The sequence below is a fragment of the Apostichopus japonicus genome, chromosome 19 (assembly GCF_037975245.1).
Source record: "Apostichopus japonicus isolate 1M-3 chromosome 19, ASM3797524v1, whole genome shotgun sequence".
Lineage (NCBI taxonomy): Eukaryota > Metazoa > Echinodermata > Holothuroidea > Aspidochirotida > Stichopodidae > Apostichopus > Apostichopus japonicus.
In genome coordinates, this window is record NC_092579.1 from 1,353,680 (window position 1) to 1,376,741 (window position 23,062).

General features: G+C 36.1%; 1 protein-coding gene across 7 annotated transcripts in view; it reads left to right on the plus strand.

Moving 5' to 3' along the window:
• Window positions 1-23,062, plus strand: part of LOC139960064 (uncharacterized) — a 60,347-nt gene that overhangs the window by 17,166 nt on the left and 20,119 nt on the right. For 6 of the 7 annotated variants that reach the window (XM_071958103.1, XM_071958106.1, XM_071958105.1 and 3 more), the window contains exons 12-18: window positions 224-530; window positions 1,679-1,771; window positions 3,091-3,265; window positions 4,369-4,535; window positions 6,374-6,448; window positions 19,070-19,222; window positions 20,924-21,057. In XM_071958103.1, coding sequence (XP_071814204.1) covers window positions 224-530; window positions 1,679-1,771; window positions 3,091-3,265; window positions 4,369-4,535; window positions 6,374-6,448; window positions 19,070-19,222; window positions 20,924-21,057 — 1,104 coding nt within the window. Of the gene's footprint in view, window positions 1-223; window positions 531-1,678; window positions 1,772-3,090; window positions 3,266-4,368; window positions 4,536-6,373; window positions 6,449-19,069; window positions 19,223-20,923; window positions 21,115-23,062 lie in introns of all 7 variants that reach the window. The other variant, XR_011790308.1, reaches the window with a different exon arrangement.

Consider the following 23,062-nt stretch of genomic DNA (forward strand, 5'->3'; position numbering starts at 1 on the left):
AATGGTTAATGAAAAAACAGTTGGTTGGTTTTTGTAGTACAGTATGTTCCTCACACATTGCTAGAATTCATTTGTGACTTTAATCTTGAGAGCCAATTTACTTTGTTCTGTTTTCGATCCGAGGTAATGAAAACGTCGGATAGGGTTACCTGATATAACCTGCTGTAAGCACTTGTAAGCCTCCATTTTTTAAATGTTACATTATTTTTTATTCTCCCTGAAGGGCTAGACTGTCCTCCAGCGATGACGAAGATGATGATGATGATGCTTCCGATTCAGCTGTTGCGATTCACAGCGACAGCATCATTGATTACCAAACATCTCCAAAGGCAGACCTCCGTCAGAAAAAAACAAGACGCCTCCGCAGAAAAGGGGCACCAAAGTCTCCAGTGTCTGGCAGCCTCCTACAAGGTCGATCCCCACCCAGGGTTAGATTTGAAGATGCGTTGGATTCACAGGCAAAGGGAACGATGGGTAAAATCAGACGAAAGATTGGAAAAGAAAAAAAAGTCCACGATATTGAAAGAAAAGTAAGACCATCTTTTAGGAAATAGCAAAAGTGGTTTAAAGTTAGCTAATGACTCTTGAAAATTGCAGCTTTTAAGATTGAGGTACACATGATTAAAGTTTTAGACACATCGGCAACAGTTGTTAAGTGTTATGTTGGAACATATAATGAAGAAGGTAATAGGATTAGCAAGAGGAGGGTGTAGATTTCTTGCTTCACAGTTGAATAGTTGATTCAGTTTACAGTCTCTGTGGCAATGAAAACAACAGGTTGTGCTCTGCTTAAAATTCTGTTGCTTAAAAGGCAATAGAGAGTTGTATCTTAGACAGGTATGTACTGAAAATTTGTCGTGAGAAAAGGCCCAGACATTAATTGGACAATGTCACAAGCTTTATTATCATCATTGTGTGTCTTGTATGTATTATTACATTTTCAAAGGGTATGGAGATATATAATTGGAACTCTAGGAGTTGTGAAAGGTTCTTTCTTTATTTTGTAAGCTGCCTTTGTGTTATAAAATATTGTAGGTATGGTGTAATCTTGGTTCAAATCTGTGGGGGGGGGGGGGGAGTGGGGCAGTAACTGTGGAAGTCACCCATGGAATTATAAAAGGATGTAGTTGTGATGTTGTTTCAAATCTTGGGGCTGTGGAGGGGTGGGGGGTTAATAAACCTGGAAGTCACCATTTGAGTTTGAGTAAAAAATGAGTGTGACAATATTGTCACCGTGGACTTGAGTGATGTTTTTTTGGGGTGTCACTCTGTTCTACCAAAGTACTAACATTAAGGTTATGAATGAGTCTCCCCTGTTCATTTGAGATGAACAAATTGATAAATAAATTGATTTCACTATATAGAACTTAAGATGCTTACCATCTAATTAATTTCTATTTTTACAGCATATCCTTAAAAAGGTTGCAAAACCTCAAAAAAGTATAAAAACACCAATATAGTTTGTAGAGTGTAGAGAAAAGTCCAAAATGCTTCAAAATTGACAACAAGAAGAAAGGAATAAGTGCCAGAGCCAAATGCAAATGCAAATCCTGATCAAAACTTCAAGCTTGATATCATATTTGTTCCATTTCTTTTATTACAATAAATGTTATTGAAGAAACCATTTAATAAATCAAATCAATCTTTCTGAATTCCCGTCACCATCTCTTCTACTTAGACTTTGCAGTTTCTCTACTCTGCTGGCTTAAAGGAACTTCAAAGGGAAATGGAAGAACAAGGAGCTAACCGCAAGAGATTAGTCAAACAGCAGGTAAGCTAGTTTCCGAATCATATGGAGGTTTTGTATCAGGAAGTTGATGTGTTTACGATGTGACATGTCCTGCTATAGTGGGATAGCTACAAAGAAACGGCTATGGAAGACTACTGCACTTAAGAATACTGCTACATGGAAATTAACTGCTAGGAGGACTGCTATACCGAGAGACAGCAAGAAAGAGATTGCTCTCAAGAGACTGGTACAGAGAGACTGCTACGAGACAAAAAAGAACTGCTCTAGACAGATCCTGCTATGTTGTGACTGCTATAGTGTGCTATGGAGAGAGTGCTTTGTACAGTAGGAGTGCGGCTGAGAGACTGCTGAGTGCTACCAAAAAAGAACTGCTTTAGACATAACCTGCTACATTGTGACTGCTATAGTGTGCTATAGAGAGAGTGCTGCAGTAGGAGTGCTGCTGAGAGACTGCTAGAGAGAGTCTGTTGCAGAAAGACTGCTACAGTGAAGTGCAAAGAGAGACTGCTTCTTGATGCTACAGCGAGACTGCTGCTTTATGCTACACTGAGACTGCCGCTTTATGCTACAGTGAGACTGGTACTTGATGCTACAGTGAGACTGTTGCTTGATGCTATAGAGAGACTGCTATTTTATGCTATAGAGAGACTGCTACTTTATGCTATAGAGAGACTGCTACTTTATGCTACAGTAGGACTACTACTTTATGCTACAGTGAGACTGCTATTTTATGCTACAGTAGGACTGCTACTTTATGCCCTTGTAGACTGCTACTTTATGCTACAGGGAGACTGCTACTTTATGCTACACAGAGACTGCTACTTTATGCTATAGGGGGAGACTGCTACTTCATATCAGGCCTAAGTTCCATGTAAAGTGGATTAGTGCATTTTAATGCAACAATCATGTAATGTGTTAACTTCTTAACATATCCTTAGTATTCAACTGCTATTGAATAAAATGAAGTAGCAAGCAACAATCATTAATTTAAGTTCATTATAGTTGATATTCTGGCAAGTTCTTAAGTGAGATGATACTGCATCTTACAATGTATATTTTTATTTATTGTCAAACTATGGTCAGAATTGCCCAACTTAGAAAGGAAATAATCCCAGTACACCCAAAGTGATTTCTTAAACTTTAACATGTGTTCATCTTCCTAAGTTGTACATTTAACAGTGTCTCTTATGTTAAGAAGTTGTGTCTACTGTGATAAACAGTACGTAATCTCTATATACATCAGTCAATCCTAATGTCAGTAAGTATTCCTATATTTATGAGTAGCAAAGAAGATAAAATATAAAGCATTTGCAATTCTTTTCTCTTCATAAATCCCACAGGACCGAGAATACAAAAGAAAAGTACTGAAGAAGCCAAAGACTTCTATCAGTCGACCCGCAGGGAAATATTCTACGAAATTGTTACCTCACGCTACTGGTGGACAAGGTGGAAGGAGAGGTCAAAGGGCAAAACGTAAGCGAAGCCCCAGTCCACGATTCCGAAGGCAAAAACGTTGTAAGTGTTCATGTGAAAATAAAAATGTTATTGACCTGTCGAGGCTGGAGAATAGAAACACACCGATACAGCAATGAAACTCTTTATCTTCTGTTATAAAATATGAGAGGAACAATTGTACCTCACAGATAGAAGTTTCTAAGTATCAGGACAAAATACCAATTAAAATGGGACATTTTTGGGGGCAAATAGTTCATTAGAGAGGTGTCTACGACAGAGTATGATTTATTGCTTGATGATTGCTGATATGCTGTCGGAAGAAAGGAGATGGAATTTGCCAATGTTTAATCCTAAATATCGAAGCTCTCGGCAATTTTCTTCCTCTTCAGTCATGTATTGAAATGCGGAAGGGAGGCTTTTAAAGAGAGTCCAAGTAGTTGTCACAAGATAAGATATGTAAGATAAGAATAGATGGATGGATGGCCAATAAAGAGTCAAGATTTTAATCAGTTCTAGGCTTGGTGAGAATAAGAAAAAGTCACAAATGAACCCGAAAGGCAGGTTGCAACTGATCCAACTTGATGCGCTTTAAAGCTCATTGCTCTGGGGCTCATAGGAAATGACGTTCGTTGGTTATGCAAACCCTCCTTTCGTAACGATAATCCTCTCCCCAAAGGGATTCCTCACGTCAATACGCATGCATAATTAATTGTCTCCAGCGTATCATTTCAGCTTACTGACAGAGCATAACTCCAACGTACTTCGCAAATATCATATGTTTCCTACATTTTTTTTATTTTTATTTTTTAAATTTGTTATTGCTTCTTTTGTAAACTTATGACAATCACAACCCATTTTCTCTGGACTTATTGGATGGTTTCAGTTTTGACTTTTTGGATCGTTGCATGTTTGTGCGATACTTGTTTCAAGTGACAACTTAATTAGGACTTCCAACTTATTCAAATTGATTGGGGAAAACAAAACTATGTTCTCTGCAGATTATCTATGAGGGAAATTAAACCTGCTCGTTCCTTATTGTTTATTATTCTGCAGGAACAATGGTCAATTAAAACCAAGTAATGATTAATTAAAGATTAATTCATATGGAAGGTGCTGATTACAAGCTCAAAGTTTTCCCGTCACTTTTTCGTTCCTCTTCACAGTAACTGTCGGCGATGATGAAGTGTTACCTGTGCTGTTGAATGAGTTCCCTTTCCTACACGTTTCCCCGGAAACCGCCCATTCTATGTGGACCAAACAGCTGAGACAGGTGGAGCAACTCACCAAACTAGGGATAGAACAGAGCAAACACAACAAGCTGCAGAAGAAGGTAACGACAATCACTAAAGAGGATGGAAAACTGAAGAGAAGGGAGAGAACAGGGGGCTGGAGGGGGTAGGGATTAAGTATCAGGGTGTGAAGAAAGGGAAAGGAGGGAGGGATCATGGAAATATAGAGACCTCTAGCGGGTAAATACTGAAGGGATATGGAGGAGGGAGGGACCAGCAGCAGAAGAAAGTCAGAGGGGAAAATAGAGTTCAATAGCAGAGTGCAGGGCAGAAGAGGAAGAGAATGGGGGAAAGGACACTGGAAGACAGAAAAATGTGAGGAAGAAGGGACTGGATGGGGGGGGGGAATAGAGGGAGGGGGATAGGAAAGGATTAAAGGTATTACAGCACTGCCAGAAATATCAATAACTGTTGCTGTTTCTGAAATTCTGACCAAATTTATGACCAATGAGAAATTTTGCAATACTCAGAATATCATATCTTTTAAATCTGTTGTAATTTTTCACGTATTTAGTAGAATTTCATGAATTCATCTTCATGTTTTCCTTTTTCATTTCTATCTCTCTTTGGTTTGTTAGTGTCTCATTCTATAAATGGCTTCTATCTCTCTTTGGTTTGTTAGTGTCTCATTCTATAAATGGCTTCTATCTCTCATTGGTTTGTTAGTGTCTCATTCTATAAATGGCTTCTATCTCTCATTGGTTTGTTAGTGTCTCATTCTATAAATGGCTTCTATCTCTCATTGGTTTGTTAGTGTCTCATTCTATAAATGGCTTCTATCTCTCATTGGTTTGTTAGTGTCTCATTCTATAAATGGCTTCTATCTCTCTTTGGTTTGTTAGTGTCTCATTCTATAAATGGCTTCTATCTCTCATTGGTTTGTTAGTGTCTCATTCTATAAATGGCTTCTATCTCTCTTTGGTTTGTTAATGTCTCATTCTATAAATGGCTTCTATCTCTCATTGGTTTGTTAGTGTCTCATTCTATAAATGGCTTCTATCTCTCTTTGGTTTGTTAATGTCTCATTCTATAAATGGCTTCTATCTCTCATTGGTTTGTTAGTGTCTCATTCTATAAATGGCTTCTATCTCTCATTGGTTTGTTAATGTCTCATTCTATAAATGGCTTCTATCTCTCATTGGTTTGTTAGTGTCTCATTCTATAAATGGCTTCTATCTCTCATTGGTTTGTTAATGTCTCATTCTATAAATGGCTTCTATCTCTCATTGATTTGTTAATGTCTCATTCCATAAACTATTTCTATCCTTATAGTATGGATACTTGGAATTGTTGAGATGTCCAGGGAAAAGTTCAATTAAAGACAATTGTTTCCTCAATCTGTGAGAAAAGTTAGGACAAGAGTTCAAATGTTAGGGTCGCACATGGTATTAAAACATGTCCCTATAGCCAAAGAGGAAACATTATCTAAAAACATCTTCCAAGTTCTACTATATCTTCTTAAAATCATAATTATGACCTTGAGGGAGAAAGTTTCAGATTTTGCCTTGCGACATCATATCTTGCACTTCTGTTTCATCAATTGATAATCATTTTTGGCTTGCAAACTTCCTAGAATGTGTATATGTAGAGTCTTAATCTTAACGCTCTCTGTGCCAAGAGGCACACAAGGCCGTGACGTCTTCCCTCCACTTCTTCCTGTTCGCTGCTGCTGTCCTGGCTCTGTTTGAACTATGTAGATTGAGGCCTTGGTCTTGAGCCTTCTGGGGTCCATCCCAGGGCTATATGTAGAGTAGGCTTAATTTATTGATCATTGTGAACACTGTAAGTACCTCTGACTTGTTAGTTTGAAGTTGAAGAAAGCTCAGAATAGTTTTCCACGTGAACATTCCTCTCTGTTTTTATTTTTGGACTAATGTAGGTTGGAGATGCAGAACAAAGGCAAAAACTGTTGGTGGATATTATGAAGAAGGATCTTGCACACAACCAAAGAATGGTAACTTCAGAAATATTTATCCATTTTTTGAAATCATACAACAGATGGTATCAAGATATTGTCTGTGTTTCTGCCAGTTGGGACCAATGTTTTCAATTTCAGTTTCTGAGCTGGATGGAAGGGGTGTTTGATTATTTCAACCAGGTATTAGCATTACTGTTCCTTCATGCAAAATAAAAGGTTCACTGTTGATAAATAAATAAATTAATAAATAGTTGAACAAATTTAACTTTAGTTGACAATTTTATAGGTGTCTGTAATTAAATGACTACTATATATATCCTGTATAACCCCAGGAATCAGTTAACACATTGATACGGGATTAAGAAAGTAAACAAGGAAGGATGATCAAAAACAAAATAGCAAGAACAAGTATTGCCATAATCCCTATTTTAAAATGATCTAGCAGATTTTGAACTGATCTAGCAGATTTTGCTCAATTCCAAATTGGATCAAGTTTTAAAGGGTTTGTGTATTTTAGTTGCACATGTGTTTACTGGAAGCCATTACAGGTGGTTGTTTAGGCAACATGGTATCTCCTGTCACATAAACACATTTGCATATGTTTTTATTTTAATTTTGGGGGGGGAGTTGAAGGGTTTGTATGTTTGTGCCACAACATAGGAATATGAGGAATGAGAGAAGGTCTGGTTCCGGTGTTAAAGGTGTTCTTTTTTTGGTAACACGCTATATAGCTGGTTGCGTGCATAGCTTTGGGAGGTGGACTGATTGTGTGATAGTCTAGTAAGCCTATACAGCTATAAGCACTCTTAAATACAGCCCATTAAACAATTGGTTTGATTTCCTGGATGATTTATTCACGCCATCTAATAAATGCATTTACGCAAAGACTTGTACAGCCATTACTTGGAAGAAGCAATTTGAGACCTGATTCAAGTAAAGGATCAGATTTCACAAAAGATTGGGGGATTTGCAGTAATGATCTTGCAGCTTGAGGGAGACTGCTAATACATGGGATATTATTTACAGGCTTGACATTTGTGAAAATGAGACTTCACCCCTCAAAAATGTTACTAGTGAACTCTGCATTCTATTTGACTGTTGAGACACATATCTGGCTCTTGAAACCTCTTTTCTGGAAATGCTTTATTAAAGGACATGTCAATAATTCTGTAAGTTATATTAATTCTTTGTAATAGTGTGGGATATGACTGGCACATAATCAAATACCGAAAGATGACTCGAAGTCATCCCGGCTTGCTCCGAGGGAATTCAAAGAAATTAAAATTAATTTTGCTATGTTGTATTTCTGTTACAATTTGCTAATTTTTTTGGGAGACATGCTCCTTTAAACAGCTGAGGGTCATCCAATTAAAGTGACTGGACAAGATAGTCTAACACCCAAACCTTTGGGTCTGTGCCTCAGATGAAACACAAAACTCAATGGGGAAACATGAAGCCTTTTATGGCCAAATATCACATGCTGACAAAGTATTACAATTCTTTCAAGGGCTAATGGCGTTGTTTGTCGTGGAAGGATGTTCTGCAATTTTTATGAAGTTTAATGGACATATATTGGGTTGAGTTTGATTTGACAAAGAATTGATAAAACAATGGCTTTAACATTAACAATTCATGTCTGTACATAACGAGGAGGAGCTGATTTTATGATCAATTAATCCATAAGGGATCATCTCCAGGAGATTAGTTTATTTTAAACTATGGTGAATAAAGGATCATCTTCAAGAGATTAGTATATTTTAAACTATGGTGAATATCTTGAAAACTGGAGCAGCTATTTGATAGACAAATAGGAATAGTACTAGCACTCAAATTGTTTTTTTTTTGCTTTGATATGACATATCAACAAATAAATTTCTGTCTAAAATTATCCTTTAAAGTAGCTTACCAGAGTAAATAATACCACATGGCAGTAAAATGGCTACTGGGCTGAACTTTGAATGTGGAGCAGATCATATAACATTCTGGTACATCCTACAAATGCTACCTTTCAAAATGAAAACCTTCACATTTAATCAAAGAAATTTGAAGCTGCAAATAAACTGTTGAAGGAGAATTTCACAAAGCCTCACACAGAATGTTGAACCATAGTTTGAAACAATTTTTGGACAACTGTGACTTTGACAAAAACAAGGTTGTAAATTGAAAGTCAATATCACATATATGGGTCAGATCAAAAACAAAACTTCTCATTTGTTTGACAGAGAAGTTTGGTTGTTTAGATTAGAAACAATGATACAAGGAAGCTGGTATTGTTCTGATTTAGCTTGGAATATCCCAATGGAAGAGTTTAAGGCTACCTGCATCCCAATCTGTACACTTTTGCTAGTAAACTTGAATTGTTTACCAAAGATAGGGAGTTAAAACAGACTGCCCGGTCAAGGATTGACACCTTCCCTGAGAAAATAAAAAAGATGTGGTGATTAGAAGCTCTTATTTTGAAGTGTTGCGTTCCCCATTTTTTCTTTAAGGGCATCGAACCTGACGCCATCTTGGTGTAATATACGTATCTCTTGGGAGATACATTGGTCACCAGCAGACTTTGGCCACATCTGAGTAGCCTCAGAATTGCCTGTGACGTTATTTTTAATTCCCATTCAGGCCTCCACTAATCTTAGTCTCATACATTTCACGATATAAAGGTGGAGTGAAATTTAATGACACTTTCCCAACACCTTTGAAATTAGTCTTGGCTAGTACATTTATCCTCTTATAAGGTGTTCAGCCTACGAGCTATTTATTTGGTTGAATCGAGGTCAAGTAAAGAAATAGACAGCGAAGCCTGGAACAGCGTCTACGTAGAATACAAGTTCTGGAGGTGTGAGGTTTTGAGGACATGTCAGTATGTGGGACACTTCAGTATTGTACAATTCTATGTAGAAAAACCTTTGTCTTCATGCAAACAACGTTTATGAGTTAATTTTAGTAAAGTTTTGATAATAATCACCCTTGAAATCCAGTAGCAATACAGCTCATAAACTTGTCTAGAAGAGGCAACTTTTTGTTGCACATAAAAAAAGAAAGTAGATCCCTGTCTGATCAACCTTCTCCTTGCATCCTCTGGTAAATTCTTTATATGAATGTGTAGAATGCAATAGATAGCATAATTTTACTAATTAAAAGATGATTATGATTTTAGGCACAAAATTGACATGTTGTAGACTGTTAAAGACTACTGCAGCTGTCAGTCTTGGCAGTATTGAATGACAGGTTTTAGAGTTTGTGAATGACCATGTAAAACAGACAAGGGTTATCAATGAAAGTGGCTGGATGACTCAGTCTAACACAGACCATCAATGAAAGTGGCTGGATGACTCAGTCTAACACCCAGACCATCAATGAAAGTGGCTGGTGACTCACTCTAACACACAGACCACCAATGAAAGTGGCTGGATGACTCAGTCTAACACAAAGACCATCAATGAAAGTGGCTGGTGACTCAGTCTAACACACAGACCATCAATGAAAGTGGCTGGTGACTCAGTCTAACGCACAGACCATCAATGAAAGTGGCTGGTGACTCAGTCTAACACACAGATCATCAATGAAAGTGGCTGGATGACTCAGTCTAACGCACAGACCATCAATGAAAGTGGCTGGTGACTCACTCTAACACACAGACCTCAACAAAAGTGGCTGGATGACTCAGTCTAACGCACAGACCATCAATGAAAGTGGCTGGTGACTCACTCTAACACACAGACCTCAACAAAAGTTGCTGGATGACTCAGTCTAAAACACAGACTATTAGGTCAGTTCCTCAGATGCAACACAAAACTCAATTGAAAAGTATATTAAGACTTTTATGACCTCAAATGAGATGTTTAAAACAAAGAACCAATTAGTCAAGGACAAATGGTGTAGGCCATTGAATGTTGCTATGCTGTGGTTGATTTATTAGAACATATACTGTAAAGCAATGGGGCAACATTATTTAGGCCTGCACAGAGGAGCCCAAATCATTATCAAATTAGCCTTATAGAAGCATTCCAGAGATTTAGCGTATTATAAAAGTGGATATCTTGAACACTCAAATAGCTGTGGAAACATTACAAGCTTCACCCAAATGTTTTTTTTGTCATGGAGTGTAATCTATCAAGACTAAAATTCTGCTTAAAGACATCCATTAGCAGGCCATATCTACTTGAACAAGTTCAACATTTAGATAAATATGTGATTGTTTTACAACCGAATGCCAGAAACTGTTCTATCCCCCACCCCCCCTCCTCCCGCCCCAGCCATTTCAGAGTTTCATTGACTCTACATTTTGGTGTCCTTAGCTTATCAATGGAAAGTTACTCTGTAAGTAGGGAAGGTAATGACTAAACATAACGGGGTTGGTCCCGGAAGGAGGACAAAAATAAGCGAGACATTTCTTAGGACTAGTAGTCTAATTTTATTTATCATTTCCTAGTGAGTTTTCTGTTGTTCATTTTTCTTGATATATACATAAAAATCCAATTTTCTCTTATCCACTTCCTAGCATGCTTTGTGGGTTAATGGTATCAAATGTAATTTGGTTGCAATTCTTGGTATGAAAGGTACTATTATGGCTACTGGCTGGCCCCAATTAACCTAGAAATTATGAAAGTTTGGAAGTGTTACAAGTCTGTATCAATTGCATGTGTTCTGTGCTGGATTGCACAGTTATTTGCACCTAGCAGCATTTTGCTTCATTACAACTGAGTTTCTTGAAGATTTAACAGAATAGATAAAAGGATAAGTCTAAATGTTTGTTACTCTAGACTCACTCTCAGTAGAGAAAATTTAGGAGGCTGGGTTTGGTTTTAGTGTTTTTGCAAGGGCAGATGAACTTTGTGAGTTCTTAAGACAAAAATATCTGAGTAGTATGCTCTTTGCAAAATGAGACCTGGTTTGACCTTTTAGAACTGCCATAAGATGAACCTAAAATCCCTCTATCAGGAGAAGACTACCCCCCCCCCCCTTTAAGTTCCTATTTTGGCACTCTCTAACACTAAAATACTGGAAAGGTTGGAAGATGGCCCTCATCATTCTTTTGCCTTCAGTGCTTCTGATCCAGTGGTAGACTGCCCTCTGTAGAATAAGGTCACTTTACCACTATCATCTTTTTATTGTATTAATTACATATTTATAAAGTGACTTCATCTTAGTGAATTCAAGAACTTTTGTTTCATAGAGGGGCCAAAGCCAAAATTACCGTAATTGTGGTGGGACGGAATTTGATAGACCTTTTCAATAATACCGCTTTATATGTAGCATATATGAAGGAATCAGGATATCCACACAAACAGGTCAGTCACAGACTGCAACCAGACACAAAAAAAACAGACACAAATTTGAAGATGTTGCCATGGTAACACAAATATATTGACGTGGTGGGACGGAATGATAAATCTCATGAAATCATGAACATGTAACCTTTATGTAATTATTATCAAAAGTAGTACAATATCATAGTAATTATTAACACTGAAATGGAGGTGAACTATTCTTCTACCATTAGGGAAACAATGGCAGAAATTATACTTCACGCATAGGAATTGTGTTAATTTTACCGAAAGAATGTCAATGTGGTGGGACGGAATGTGGTGGGACGGAATTTTTTTCCAATGTAAAGGCTGTTGATTAGGTACGAAAACAATAAACAATTATGTTTTCTCTCACAAGAAGTTCATAAGCAACAATGAAATTTATGCTGTCCAGAGTGAAATATTAAATATGCTCGATGATATCTTGGACTTATTCAGTCGGAAAGTTATTTCGAACATTTGTAATGGATGCTTTGTACGCTGCTCGATTATTTGCTTTCTGGTTGGCCCTTTGCCTTTTCTTCCTACTCCACTCCCATTCTGGAAATACCTCAGCAGTCAGCACCCCATTCTCTCCTTCTTTTTCCTTCCTATAACGTATGTATCTGCTAGCAGACACATTTTGAGGCTCAGGATTTTCCATATTGATCTGCTTTGCAAAGAGAGATAAAAGGACATTCTTACCAGCCGGATGCATGAAAAGAGGACTGGGGGTGGGGGGTATAGCCACACACATTTCTAGCTTAATTGTTAAGAAGTTGGGGGACCAGGAAGCAATAGTGGTCTTCCCCCATATGCCAACATGTGAATAGAAAGAAAGAATAAGTTGGCTTCACTATCCTGTGAATTGTGTATTACAAATGCAATATGACATGAGAGTTGGCCTCATAATGTGCAGTTATGAACAGGCTGAATAATTGCTAGGCATAGACAGTATACACTTCCTGCACAATATATTTCAACTAGCCTATATTGTGTTTTGGTTCACTTTTTTTGCATCGTAGGCTACAAGTTTCAAAACCCAACTTAGTATGGTAGATAGCAACAGCTTAGGCAGCATACCATATCCTGTTAGGCAACAGCTTAGGCTAAAACATTAATTTGCTAGGCTAGACAACTCCAGCAAAATATGTAATATTTCATCTAACAGGTTTGCTTCCTTGCACTAGTACTGTAAGCTACACATTTCTACCTCTCATTATATTATAAGTTTTGTTTTAAACCTTTCCAATATAACATAGTCTGTTAGGCAACAGCTTAGGCTAAATCATAATTATAACTATCAAATTGTCTGAATTGCCTATAACCATGAACTGGAGGTAAATTAATATATTACTTTTGAGGAGCAAACTGAATTCTTACCTTAATTCTTGCAATCTAGCTCTTCTATCTTGTATGCTTCAGTATGTGAGTACCATAACAACTTGACTTTAAGGTCAATTTCTTGTGCACGTGGATCATTGTTCATCAGCAGATGATATCAATTCAAAAGCACATGTTCTACAATGGATAGTTTAGGAAAGCCAAAAGGGCCAAGAAAGAAATCTAGGGTGAACAACTAGGACTATTTCAATGGTGATGGGATTTATTTATGCATGATAAAAAACCCATTCTCAATTTACCCAAAAATGTGTTGTTTTGACACATGAGGTTCAAAACTGATGTGATGTGTACAGTATGTATGGAATATCCAGATACATAAAATTTTGAAGTATATATCATCAATTAATCACATTGTTATAAGGTAGGGTGTTCAAGGAGTCTGAATAAGTTTGTTATCTTAAGTGACAGAGGTAAATTTTGGACCAGACATGCTGTTTGAAAATGCCTTCCATTTAAAATTCCGTCCCACCACACCTTGTTTCCGTCCCACCACGAAAATGTTGGACTATCCCCCTGTCTATCCAGGATAAAATATTTATATTTTCTCCACTCAGAGGTGTCAGTTACATACATAGTTGATAGTTTGGAGTGTTTAAAAAAAATTATCATTTTTTTCCCCCTTGGAAATTAAAAAAATATTTTCAAAAATGTGGTGGGACGGAATTGAACACTTTCGTTTTATTTTTTTTTCATTCAAGAACTACTATTGATACATTTTATAGTGCATAAAGTATCCTCATTAAAGGCAATTTATACTGTCAAAAACAGAAAAGTTCAACTTTGTTCCCATATGTAATTACCTCATTTTTCTGAAATTCCGTTCTGAAATTCCGTCCCACCACATCAGGAGTGTGCTACCTGCATTTTGGAATGACCGCATTCCATTGTTATGCGAGTTATCGTAATTTTTTGTTATGATTACAGAACTTTGGTTAGTTGTTCTCATAACCATGGGTGAAATGAGCCTAAGTGGCAATGTTCAAATTCCAGGTAAAGTGATGACCATTAATGGCTTTGGCCCAGAGGTCAAAAGTTATTCTGAGGTCACCACAGGTCAAAATCTGAAAACCTTGTTAACACAATAATTCCCCATGTAAAGCTTTGAAATGAACTTTGTATGTGATGGAATAATTCACTTAAAAGAGTACAAGAGTTGTATTTGGTAGCTAGGTCAAATGTCATTTGTAGTCCTCAGAGTTCAAAGTCTACAAAATCTTGTAAGAAAGATAACTCCAAAAGTAAAGTTTTGGATGAACTTGGCATTAGTGTGTGGATTCCACACTTTTATGTAAAAGATTATTTTGATGGTTTTAATGTTGAAGAACCTTGCTGATCATGTGATTTAAGCTTTGTTCAAAATTTGATATCTTTCCTTCATTGTTACAATAAATATTGGCATATGGGATGTAGCAGTGAATCACTGACAGTCTGGGTTTGGCATGAATTAAGCATTACTGATGTTAGGGTGATGACATTACTGTTACCTTAATATAATTGCAGCTCCAGCCTCGCAAGCTACCCTATGTGAGAGCTTCATATGTTTAATTAGCCTCTGTAGGTGCACATTGTTGAGCCTCATACCCTTGCTAACTGTCCGTAAATGTTTCTTTTTTGGAGGGGTGGGGGGGGGGAAGGAAGTGAACTTTTGAGTCGTTATTTAAGCTATATCTTCTAACTACCTGAAATTGTGTGGCATTGATTTCTTAAATCCTTCATGTTCAAAAAAGGATTCTCTCTCAGAAAGTCAAATTCCTACTGTACAATTAGTCTTACCTCTCACATGGGTAAATAAAACAACAATTTCAGAACGACCTTTACATACAGCACAGCCCATTAAATGTCTGAGTGATGATTTAAGTTGTCATCACAGTCCTGTTGTGTCTCATCAAAATGCCATTTAAAAAGGTAATTTTTGTATCGTTTATTATTTAGACAATTTCCGATAACAAATCTGAACTTGAAGAACTTTACCTTTACTGTTCAGCTTCTTTTCTCTCTGTATTTCTCTGTGTCCCTAGAGAAATATTTCTGAGTGGCTTGTATCCTTTGATTAATTAAAAGAATCATTGTTTCAAGGTAGAGACGATGCTATGGTATTAGAACATCAAACGGAATGATATTCTCCAGAGATTCTCGGTAATTTGTTTGTCTTTCAAACCATTTCTTGGTTAATGAATATTTCCCAGAATTCGCCAAAGGTACTTCTTGAAGAACACCGGCGTAATCTATCGGATTAGTTAAAATTAACTGGGTTAAATCCAGTTACATTATTCTGACATTTTGAGTTGTCTATTAGAACATCATATTAGGTTAACAGATATTTTTGCATTTTGGCTCATGTTCAGATGGGATCAATACCCTTGTCTGTCAGAGTGAAGCAACTACATCTATAGAGATAATAATGGTTAATTCTGAATTTTACACGATGGTGAAGCTTAAAATGAGAAATTAACTACAACTCTATGTAAACGGTATATTTCAATCAAGCAGAAATTGTCATTCCTGATAGGACAATAAACTCTTTTAAAAATTATTGTATATATCTTTCAGATTCAACAATCATTTCTGTATCATACTTCTCCCGGAAGTTGAAATGCATATGTAGGTATGTGTATTAACATAGGAACTAATCTAAATGCTGGCCCTAAGCTAGGGTTGGAATGTTGGCCAATGTCCATCCAGGGTAGAAAAGCTTAGAGATCAGATGAGATTAGAGATCAGATTAGTCCTTGCCAAATATGAATCAAGATTAAGGATTTGATGTGGTTCTTGAAACTGAGTAAATCAAGGTTAATTAACATGATAAGATAGATACATATTAAGTGGGATTAATTTCAGAGTTCAGTCCTTGTCCAAATTTGAATTAAGACTATAGGGAATTGACCTGTATCAACTTTGTTTGTAACTTGGAAAAGTTTTCAGTAGGTTGGATTTAAGTACAGTAATTAAGGTTAACTTAATTATGGTGAAATTAATTCATATTTCCATCACCCATATCTTGTTTGTCAAGTTTTCTAAGATACTACAGTTGGAAAGAAATTAAGAGTAGTGTCTAACAAATCTGCTTGTGATAATATTAACAGTCCTACATTAATTCATTAATACATAGTTACTGTGTATATTTCCATCACCCATATCTTGTTTGTCAAGTTTTTATATTTTGCTTAGTCATTTCTGTTAGCCAATCCTTGAACTCACCATGTATGTCTCTACCTGGAAAAGCCATTCACCTGGAAGGTATTTAATGGTTTTAATTAGTTTGTTAATTATGGGTAACAAGCATCTGTCAAACAGTGGCAAGTTATCACAGATATGTCATCAGAGAAAATTTGTGCAATAATGAATATTGAGTTGTCTTCTTCATAAATAAAATGAAACTTATTCGGAAAATATGTCAGTAGATGTAAATTGATACCAGAGGGCAAAAGAAACTAATTAAATATGCAAGTACTGCATTAAAGGTAAAGATTTACCCAAATTGTCAGTGGTAGTAGTAACTTGTTGATTAAACAGAAAGGTAGGTGCTGAGCAATTAAAATTTTATTAGAATTTACAACTCAAGTTGACTATTTGAGTTTGTGGTACTGTATATATTTAAGAAATATCAGTTTCAATTTTGTGTCATCTGTCACCATAACAAAGAAATTATTCTTTATCTTCCCTTGAATAACTGTCATGTATTGCATGTTAAATGTTTCTATGTTAATATCAGACTGTCTTGGTATGTATACATTAGAAAGATTGTTAAATATATGCCAAGCGTTAAAGGGGTATTCCATTGGTAGAAAACGAGACACAATCTTAAAGAGAAAAATATTCCGCACTCCCCATCTCAATAAGTTGTCCGTTTAACTTGAGATATATGGTTTATTGACTGTAGGGTAGCTAATATTTGAATTATATAATTATTATTTGAATTGGCTAATCCTTCCCTCCCTCCAGGAAGTGTATAGCAGTAAGCGGTACGTGATGTCTTCAAAGCTTGACTACTCTGTTAGAATCTTCTTCATCTTGATTCCCTGTGTTTTATTTAGCCATCAATCTTTAGAATTCCATCAAAAATACAACTTTGTTGTAGAAATATTCCTTTAACTTATTTGAAAAGATAAACAATTACAGTTCAGTTTCCACGATGTCATTGTTCACTGTGCCTAGTTCATTTTACAAACTATCACCAGTTTTAAAATTTGTAAGATTAATATCTTCTTCATGACAGAATCATGACACAAATGCTATGTAGATGTGGTTGTTGAGAAATAAAGATAGAAAGTTTTTTCAGTAATTTTGTTAAGCAACCATATCTAGCTTAAAAGGATGATCCCTTTAAGTCAAGACAGCTAAATGGATGATCCCTTTAATACAAGACAGCTAAATGGATGATCTCTTTAATACAAGACATCTAAATAGATCCCTTTATTACAAGAAAGATAAATAGATCCCTTTAATACAAGACATCTAAATGGATGATCCCTTTATTAAAAGACAGCTAAATAGATCCCTTTATTAAAAGACAGCTAAATGGATGATCCCTTTATTACAAGACATCTAAATAGATCCCTTTATTACAAGACAGCTAAATGGATGATTCCTTTATTACAAGACAGCTAAATAGATCCCTTTATTACAAGACAGCTAAATGGATGATCCCTTTAATACAAGACATCTAAATAGATCCCTTTATTACAAGACAGCTAAATGGATGATCCCTTTAAAACAAGACATCTAAATGGATGATTCCTTTATTACAAGACATCTAAATAGATCCCTTTATTACAAGACATCTAAATAGATCCCTTCATTACAAGACAGCTAAATAGATCCCTTTATTACAAGACAGCTAAATGGATGATCCCTTTAATACAAGACATCTAAATGGATGATCCCTTTAATACAAGACATCTAAATAGATCCCTTTATTACAAGACAGCTAAATGGGTGATCCCTTTAATACAAGACAGCTAAATGGATGATCCCTTTATTATAAGACAGCTAAATGGATGATCCCTTTATTACAAGACAGCTAAATGGATGATCCCTTTATTACAAGACAGCTAAATGGATGATCCCTTTATAACAAGACAGCTAAATGGATGATCTCTTTATTACAAGACAGCTACAGTAAATGGATGATCCCTTTATTACAAGACATCTAAATAGATCCCTTTAATACAAGACAGCTAAATGGATGATCTCTTTAATACAAGACAGCTAAATGGATGATCCATTTATTACAAGACAGCTAAATGGATGATCCCTTTATTACAAGACAGCTAAATGGATAATCCCTTTATTAGAAGACATCTAAATGGATGATTCCTTTATTACAAGACATCTAAATGGATGATCCCTTTATTACAAGACATCTAAATGGATGATCCCTTTATTACAAGACAGCTAAATGGATGATCCCTTTATTACAAGACATCTAAATGGATGATTCCTTTATTACAAGACATCTAAATGGATGATCCCTTTATTACAAGACAGCTAAATGGATAATCCCTTTATTAGAAGACAGCTAAATGGATGATTCCTTTATTACAAGACATCTAAATGGATGATCCCTTTATTACAAGACATCTAAATGGATGATCCCTTTATTACAAGACAGCTAAATGGATGATCCCTTTATTACAAGACATCTAAATGGATGATTCCTTTATTACAAGACATCTAAATGGATGATCCCTTTATTACAAGACATCAAAATGGATGATCCCTTTATTACAAGACAGCTAAATGGATGATCCCTTTATTACAAGACATCTAAATGGATGATTCCTTTATTACAAGACATCTAAATGGATGATCCCTTTATTACAAGACAGCTAAATGGATGATCCCTTTAATACCACACAGCTAAATGGATGATCTCTTTAACATAAGGCAGATCTATAGAGCTCTCAATGGCCGCATCTGTCCAACAGATATTGCTGGCATTAACTATCGTCATCTGTCCTTTCAGAGAGAGATCCAAGAGAAACGTGAGAAGAAAACGATCCTGCAACGTAAAGAACGAGAGAGAAGACAGGTCACAGCGAGGGCGAGGCGTTACTACGACGAGTTCAGATTACAAGCTCAGTCCAGAATGGCTAAACGAAAGACTAAGGAGGAAAAGGTCAGAAACAAATGTTTCCATTAAATTTGACATTTAAAGAAGATGAACCTGACCATCGTAATTGATGTACATGTATATATTTGATAGAGACAACCACTATGAACAGCTTCCCAAACAGATTTAAGAAACACTTTGTACCATATTAAAGATACCCCAGGTTTCATGTTCCATGTAACACTCATAAGCTGAAGACTTGAGTAAGTCTAAATATGATATCAACGAGCCACATGTGCTTCAGTTTTGATTTTCTTTGATTCATATGAAAAATATGAAAAGAAAACTAAAGAGAATGAAATGTATCAGATCCTATGACATCATAGGTTTACAAAATGTCGGACCCCAGACATGACTTTTAAACTGGTATATCTTTCCAAACAGAACAAGATTTTTTTGCTTAGATCTTTGAAGGAGTTTTTCATCAAAAAGTTCTCTAGCATGTAACTTAGTACTGTATATGTTTCTGCTCAAAACTTTGAAATATCATTCATTTAACATTTAAGTAGACATTAAATTTGAGATGAGGAAGCTCTATAGCTAATTAATAGATAAGCATAGAATACAGCTCCACTAATCCATTTCTTGGTACATTCCATGCAATATTTCCTTCATCTTTGAAGCGAGCACGACAGAATCAAATTAAGTTTGTTTAGAGTAGTATTTGTTTCCATTTATTGGTTATTAATGAGTTTTTCTGGCTAGAAATCAAAAGTATAACATCTCGTCTCCAAATCATTCAATTGATTTCAGTTATCAGTGACAGCTTCCATGCAGGAGTTGATACTGTGTGCTGACAGTAAGAATCAACCTGATTTACATTTGCGCTGGTTAGCTGATTCCCCCGGGTTAAGAATGCCCACATTCATCGCTGCTCAACAGCTGATCTCTAAGTTGCTCGTCTCTGACTGTTTCAGAATGACCAGTCTGTGAGATATAGATCTGTTGAACATTTCTCTGCATTTAACTCAACTTTATTATTTCGGCACTGTAGTCTTGTACTTTGGAAAGGTTTCCTAATTCATTCATTCTTCCATGAATATAACAAATTAATTCATGTCTATAGTCCAAGAATAAATAAATCAATGTTTGTATGATGGTGACAGTTTGTTACCTCAGGACGACATTCAACACCACCGTTTGTCCCTGACAAATCTGTAACACATAGTAAACATGTCATTTGAGGCCATAAACGTCTCTTGTTTTCCCCATTGAGTCTTGTGTTGCATCTGATGATACTGGCCTGATGGTCTGTATGTTAGACTTAATAGTCCAGTCACTTTAATTGATGGACCTCAGCTGTTTAGAGTGTCATTTCTCAAGAATTCAAAGAGGTACAGATACAGTACAATCTGGACTGATAGTTAGTGGTTTTCATTACTACAACAACATAGCAACATTTATTTAACCTTTTAAAATTGTTAAGGTTTGGCCACCTCACTCAATGATCTAGTCAGCCCTATTTTCATATACTTTTATATACTTGATCATGTTTAGAATTTGTCCTGTGTATTAATTATTCATTTTCCCAACTCTCTCAATCTAAGTAAATTAATAAATAATATAAACCGATTCTTCTATCATATTTATTGTACTAACTCACATTTAGAGAATGTCCGTTGTTAACCCTTTCATGCAGTGTCATATCCATTAATACCAACTGTGCATCTTCAACCTTCTTTGCATCGCATTGCTTGTCACTTTCAGATCTTTAGAAATCTCTTTGATGAAGCGTTAAAAATTCAAAAGTCACGGATCGGCGATCTCAGAAAGTACGCTAGGGACAAGCGGGAGGATATGGCTGAACAAGAGCAGTTCCAGATTGACTCTATGGAGAATTAGTATCCTTTTAGAAGAAACGCTTTGTTTCCGGTGACATTGTAAAAGTTGACGTTTGGGTAAGTGGTACAAATCATTATTATTTACCAAATTTTATTATTTACCAAACTTATATGACGCTCTTTACATGCTTAAGCATGTTCAAGAGCAACAAAAACAAAAGACATCAAAATTACAAAACCCTTAAAATATTAATATGAAGAATAAAATTGACGCAGCTTAAATATTAATATAAAAAAATAATCATGACATTGTCAATAGATTCCTTCTGCTCATAACTGACCTGGATGCACCTCTGTAAGTTCTTTTACATATATACTGATAGTGATAGGAAAGCATCAGGGGCACTGGAGCCAGGGGGTGGGGGCAAATACCTCTATAGTTTGGTGAAAAAAAACCCTCAAAAGTGCACCCTTAATATATTAGAAGTGCTCCTAGATAAAAAGTGCCCATTTTCCATTTTTGTAATTAAAAAGTGCCCTGTGCTGTTTAAAAAGTAGTTGTGTTGAGAAATTAAGAGACATGTAAATCAACATGCCTCATTGCTTGGGAAATTGCTCTTTTGTTGAAAGCATTCGAATAATGGAATTTGTGGTAGAGAATGCAAAAATAAGGTTGATTTTATTGGGAAGCTTTGAGTCCCACTGCCCCTGGAAGTTTGTGTACCCTACCTCCCTCCCTCGCTCCTTTGAGCCTTCTTACATCACCTATGGAAAGGTTTGACGATTTGATGAGATGTTTCCAAGGATATAGCAGGTATACTGTTAGTTCTATGTTATTCAATGTTATTCAATGTGAAACATTGTGCTTTTAGTTTACCTCTGGGATCTGTTGTTTCAATAAAGGTTGGAAATAAATTGACTTTACAGACTGGCAGAACAATAAAAAACAAAGTCATAAGTCATATGAAAGTCATAAGACACTGTATCGTCTTAAGTTATATATTAGATTGCTGTTTATTGAATGACATAAATATTTTTATTGCTGTCATCAATGTGTATGTGTCATTAATGTGAATCTTAAACTTGAGACAGATCACTCTTCTTGCTTCAGTAAATAAGCATGTAAAATGGCAATTCACTGCAGCCATGAATAATAATGATCTTTCAACAGAAATATATTGGGAGTAATAAAGGGAGGCCAAGGTAAGGGTTAGTTTTGGCCTGTAACAAGTTGATGGAAGCCTGGAATCTTAAAAGCACTTTTCACATTTGGTGAAGAGTTGTTTGGAAGATTCAACCGATTGACTGATAAATGGAAGATTACCTGATAAAGGATTATTATATGTTTGAATAAAATAACTTGCACATTTCTTGATTAAACTGACCAATGAATTGGGACGTTGAGACATACTGTAAGCGGTCACATTTTATTCAGAGAATATCTGGCTTGGTGTGTTAAGCAGTTTGTTGCATTTGATGACATAAAATTAGAACAGACTCTGAAGATTTACACTCATGTCAAACACTTCCTCCTCACCTGGGTGGGGAGGAGGGCTTTGGAAGTGGACAAGAATTATTTGGAAATTTTGCTTACAGGAGCAACAACTGTTCTGTATTCTGAGAAACCTGTGAAAGAATTAAATCTACAGATGATCAGACTACAGACTAATCTACAGACAAATCTACAGACTACAGATGATCAGAGTTATAGTTAGTATTCAATCATAGCAGTTGCATAATAAAATCCTTTTTCCATGTGGTGTACCTGCATATATTCATACTGCCCTCTTATATAGAGGCCCTCATAGGTGTAGAGAAAGAAATGTGGCCATAACATTATGGCATGTGGGATGTCACCCGCCCACCTACCCATCCATCGAACACCACTCTCGGCTTTCATTGTAGAAGTCACTACCATTGCATTACTGGCTGGCCGATGGATTACATTCTAATATGTACTTACAAACCTTTGCAACTAATTTCTCACAAAACCCTGGAAGTAAATGACTTGAGAAGATGAGGGCCGGATGATCCTAAGGAGCCATTAATTTAAGCGAGCTCATTA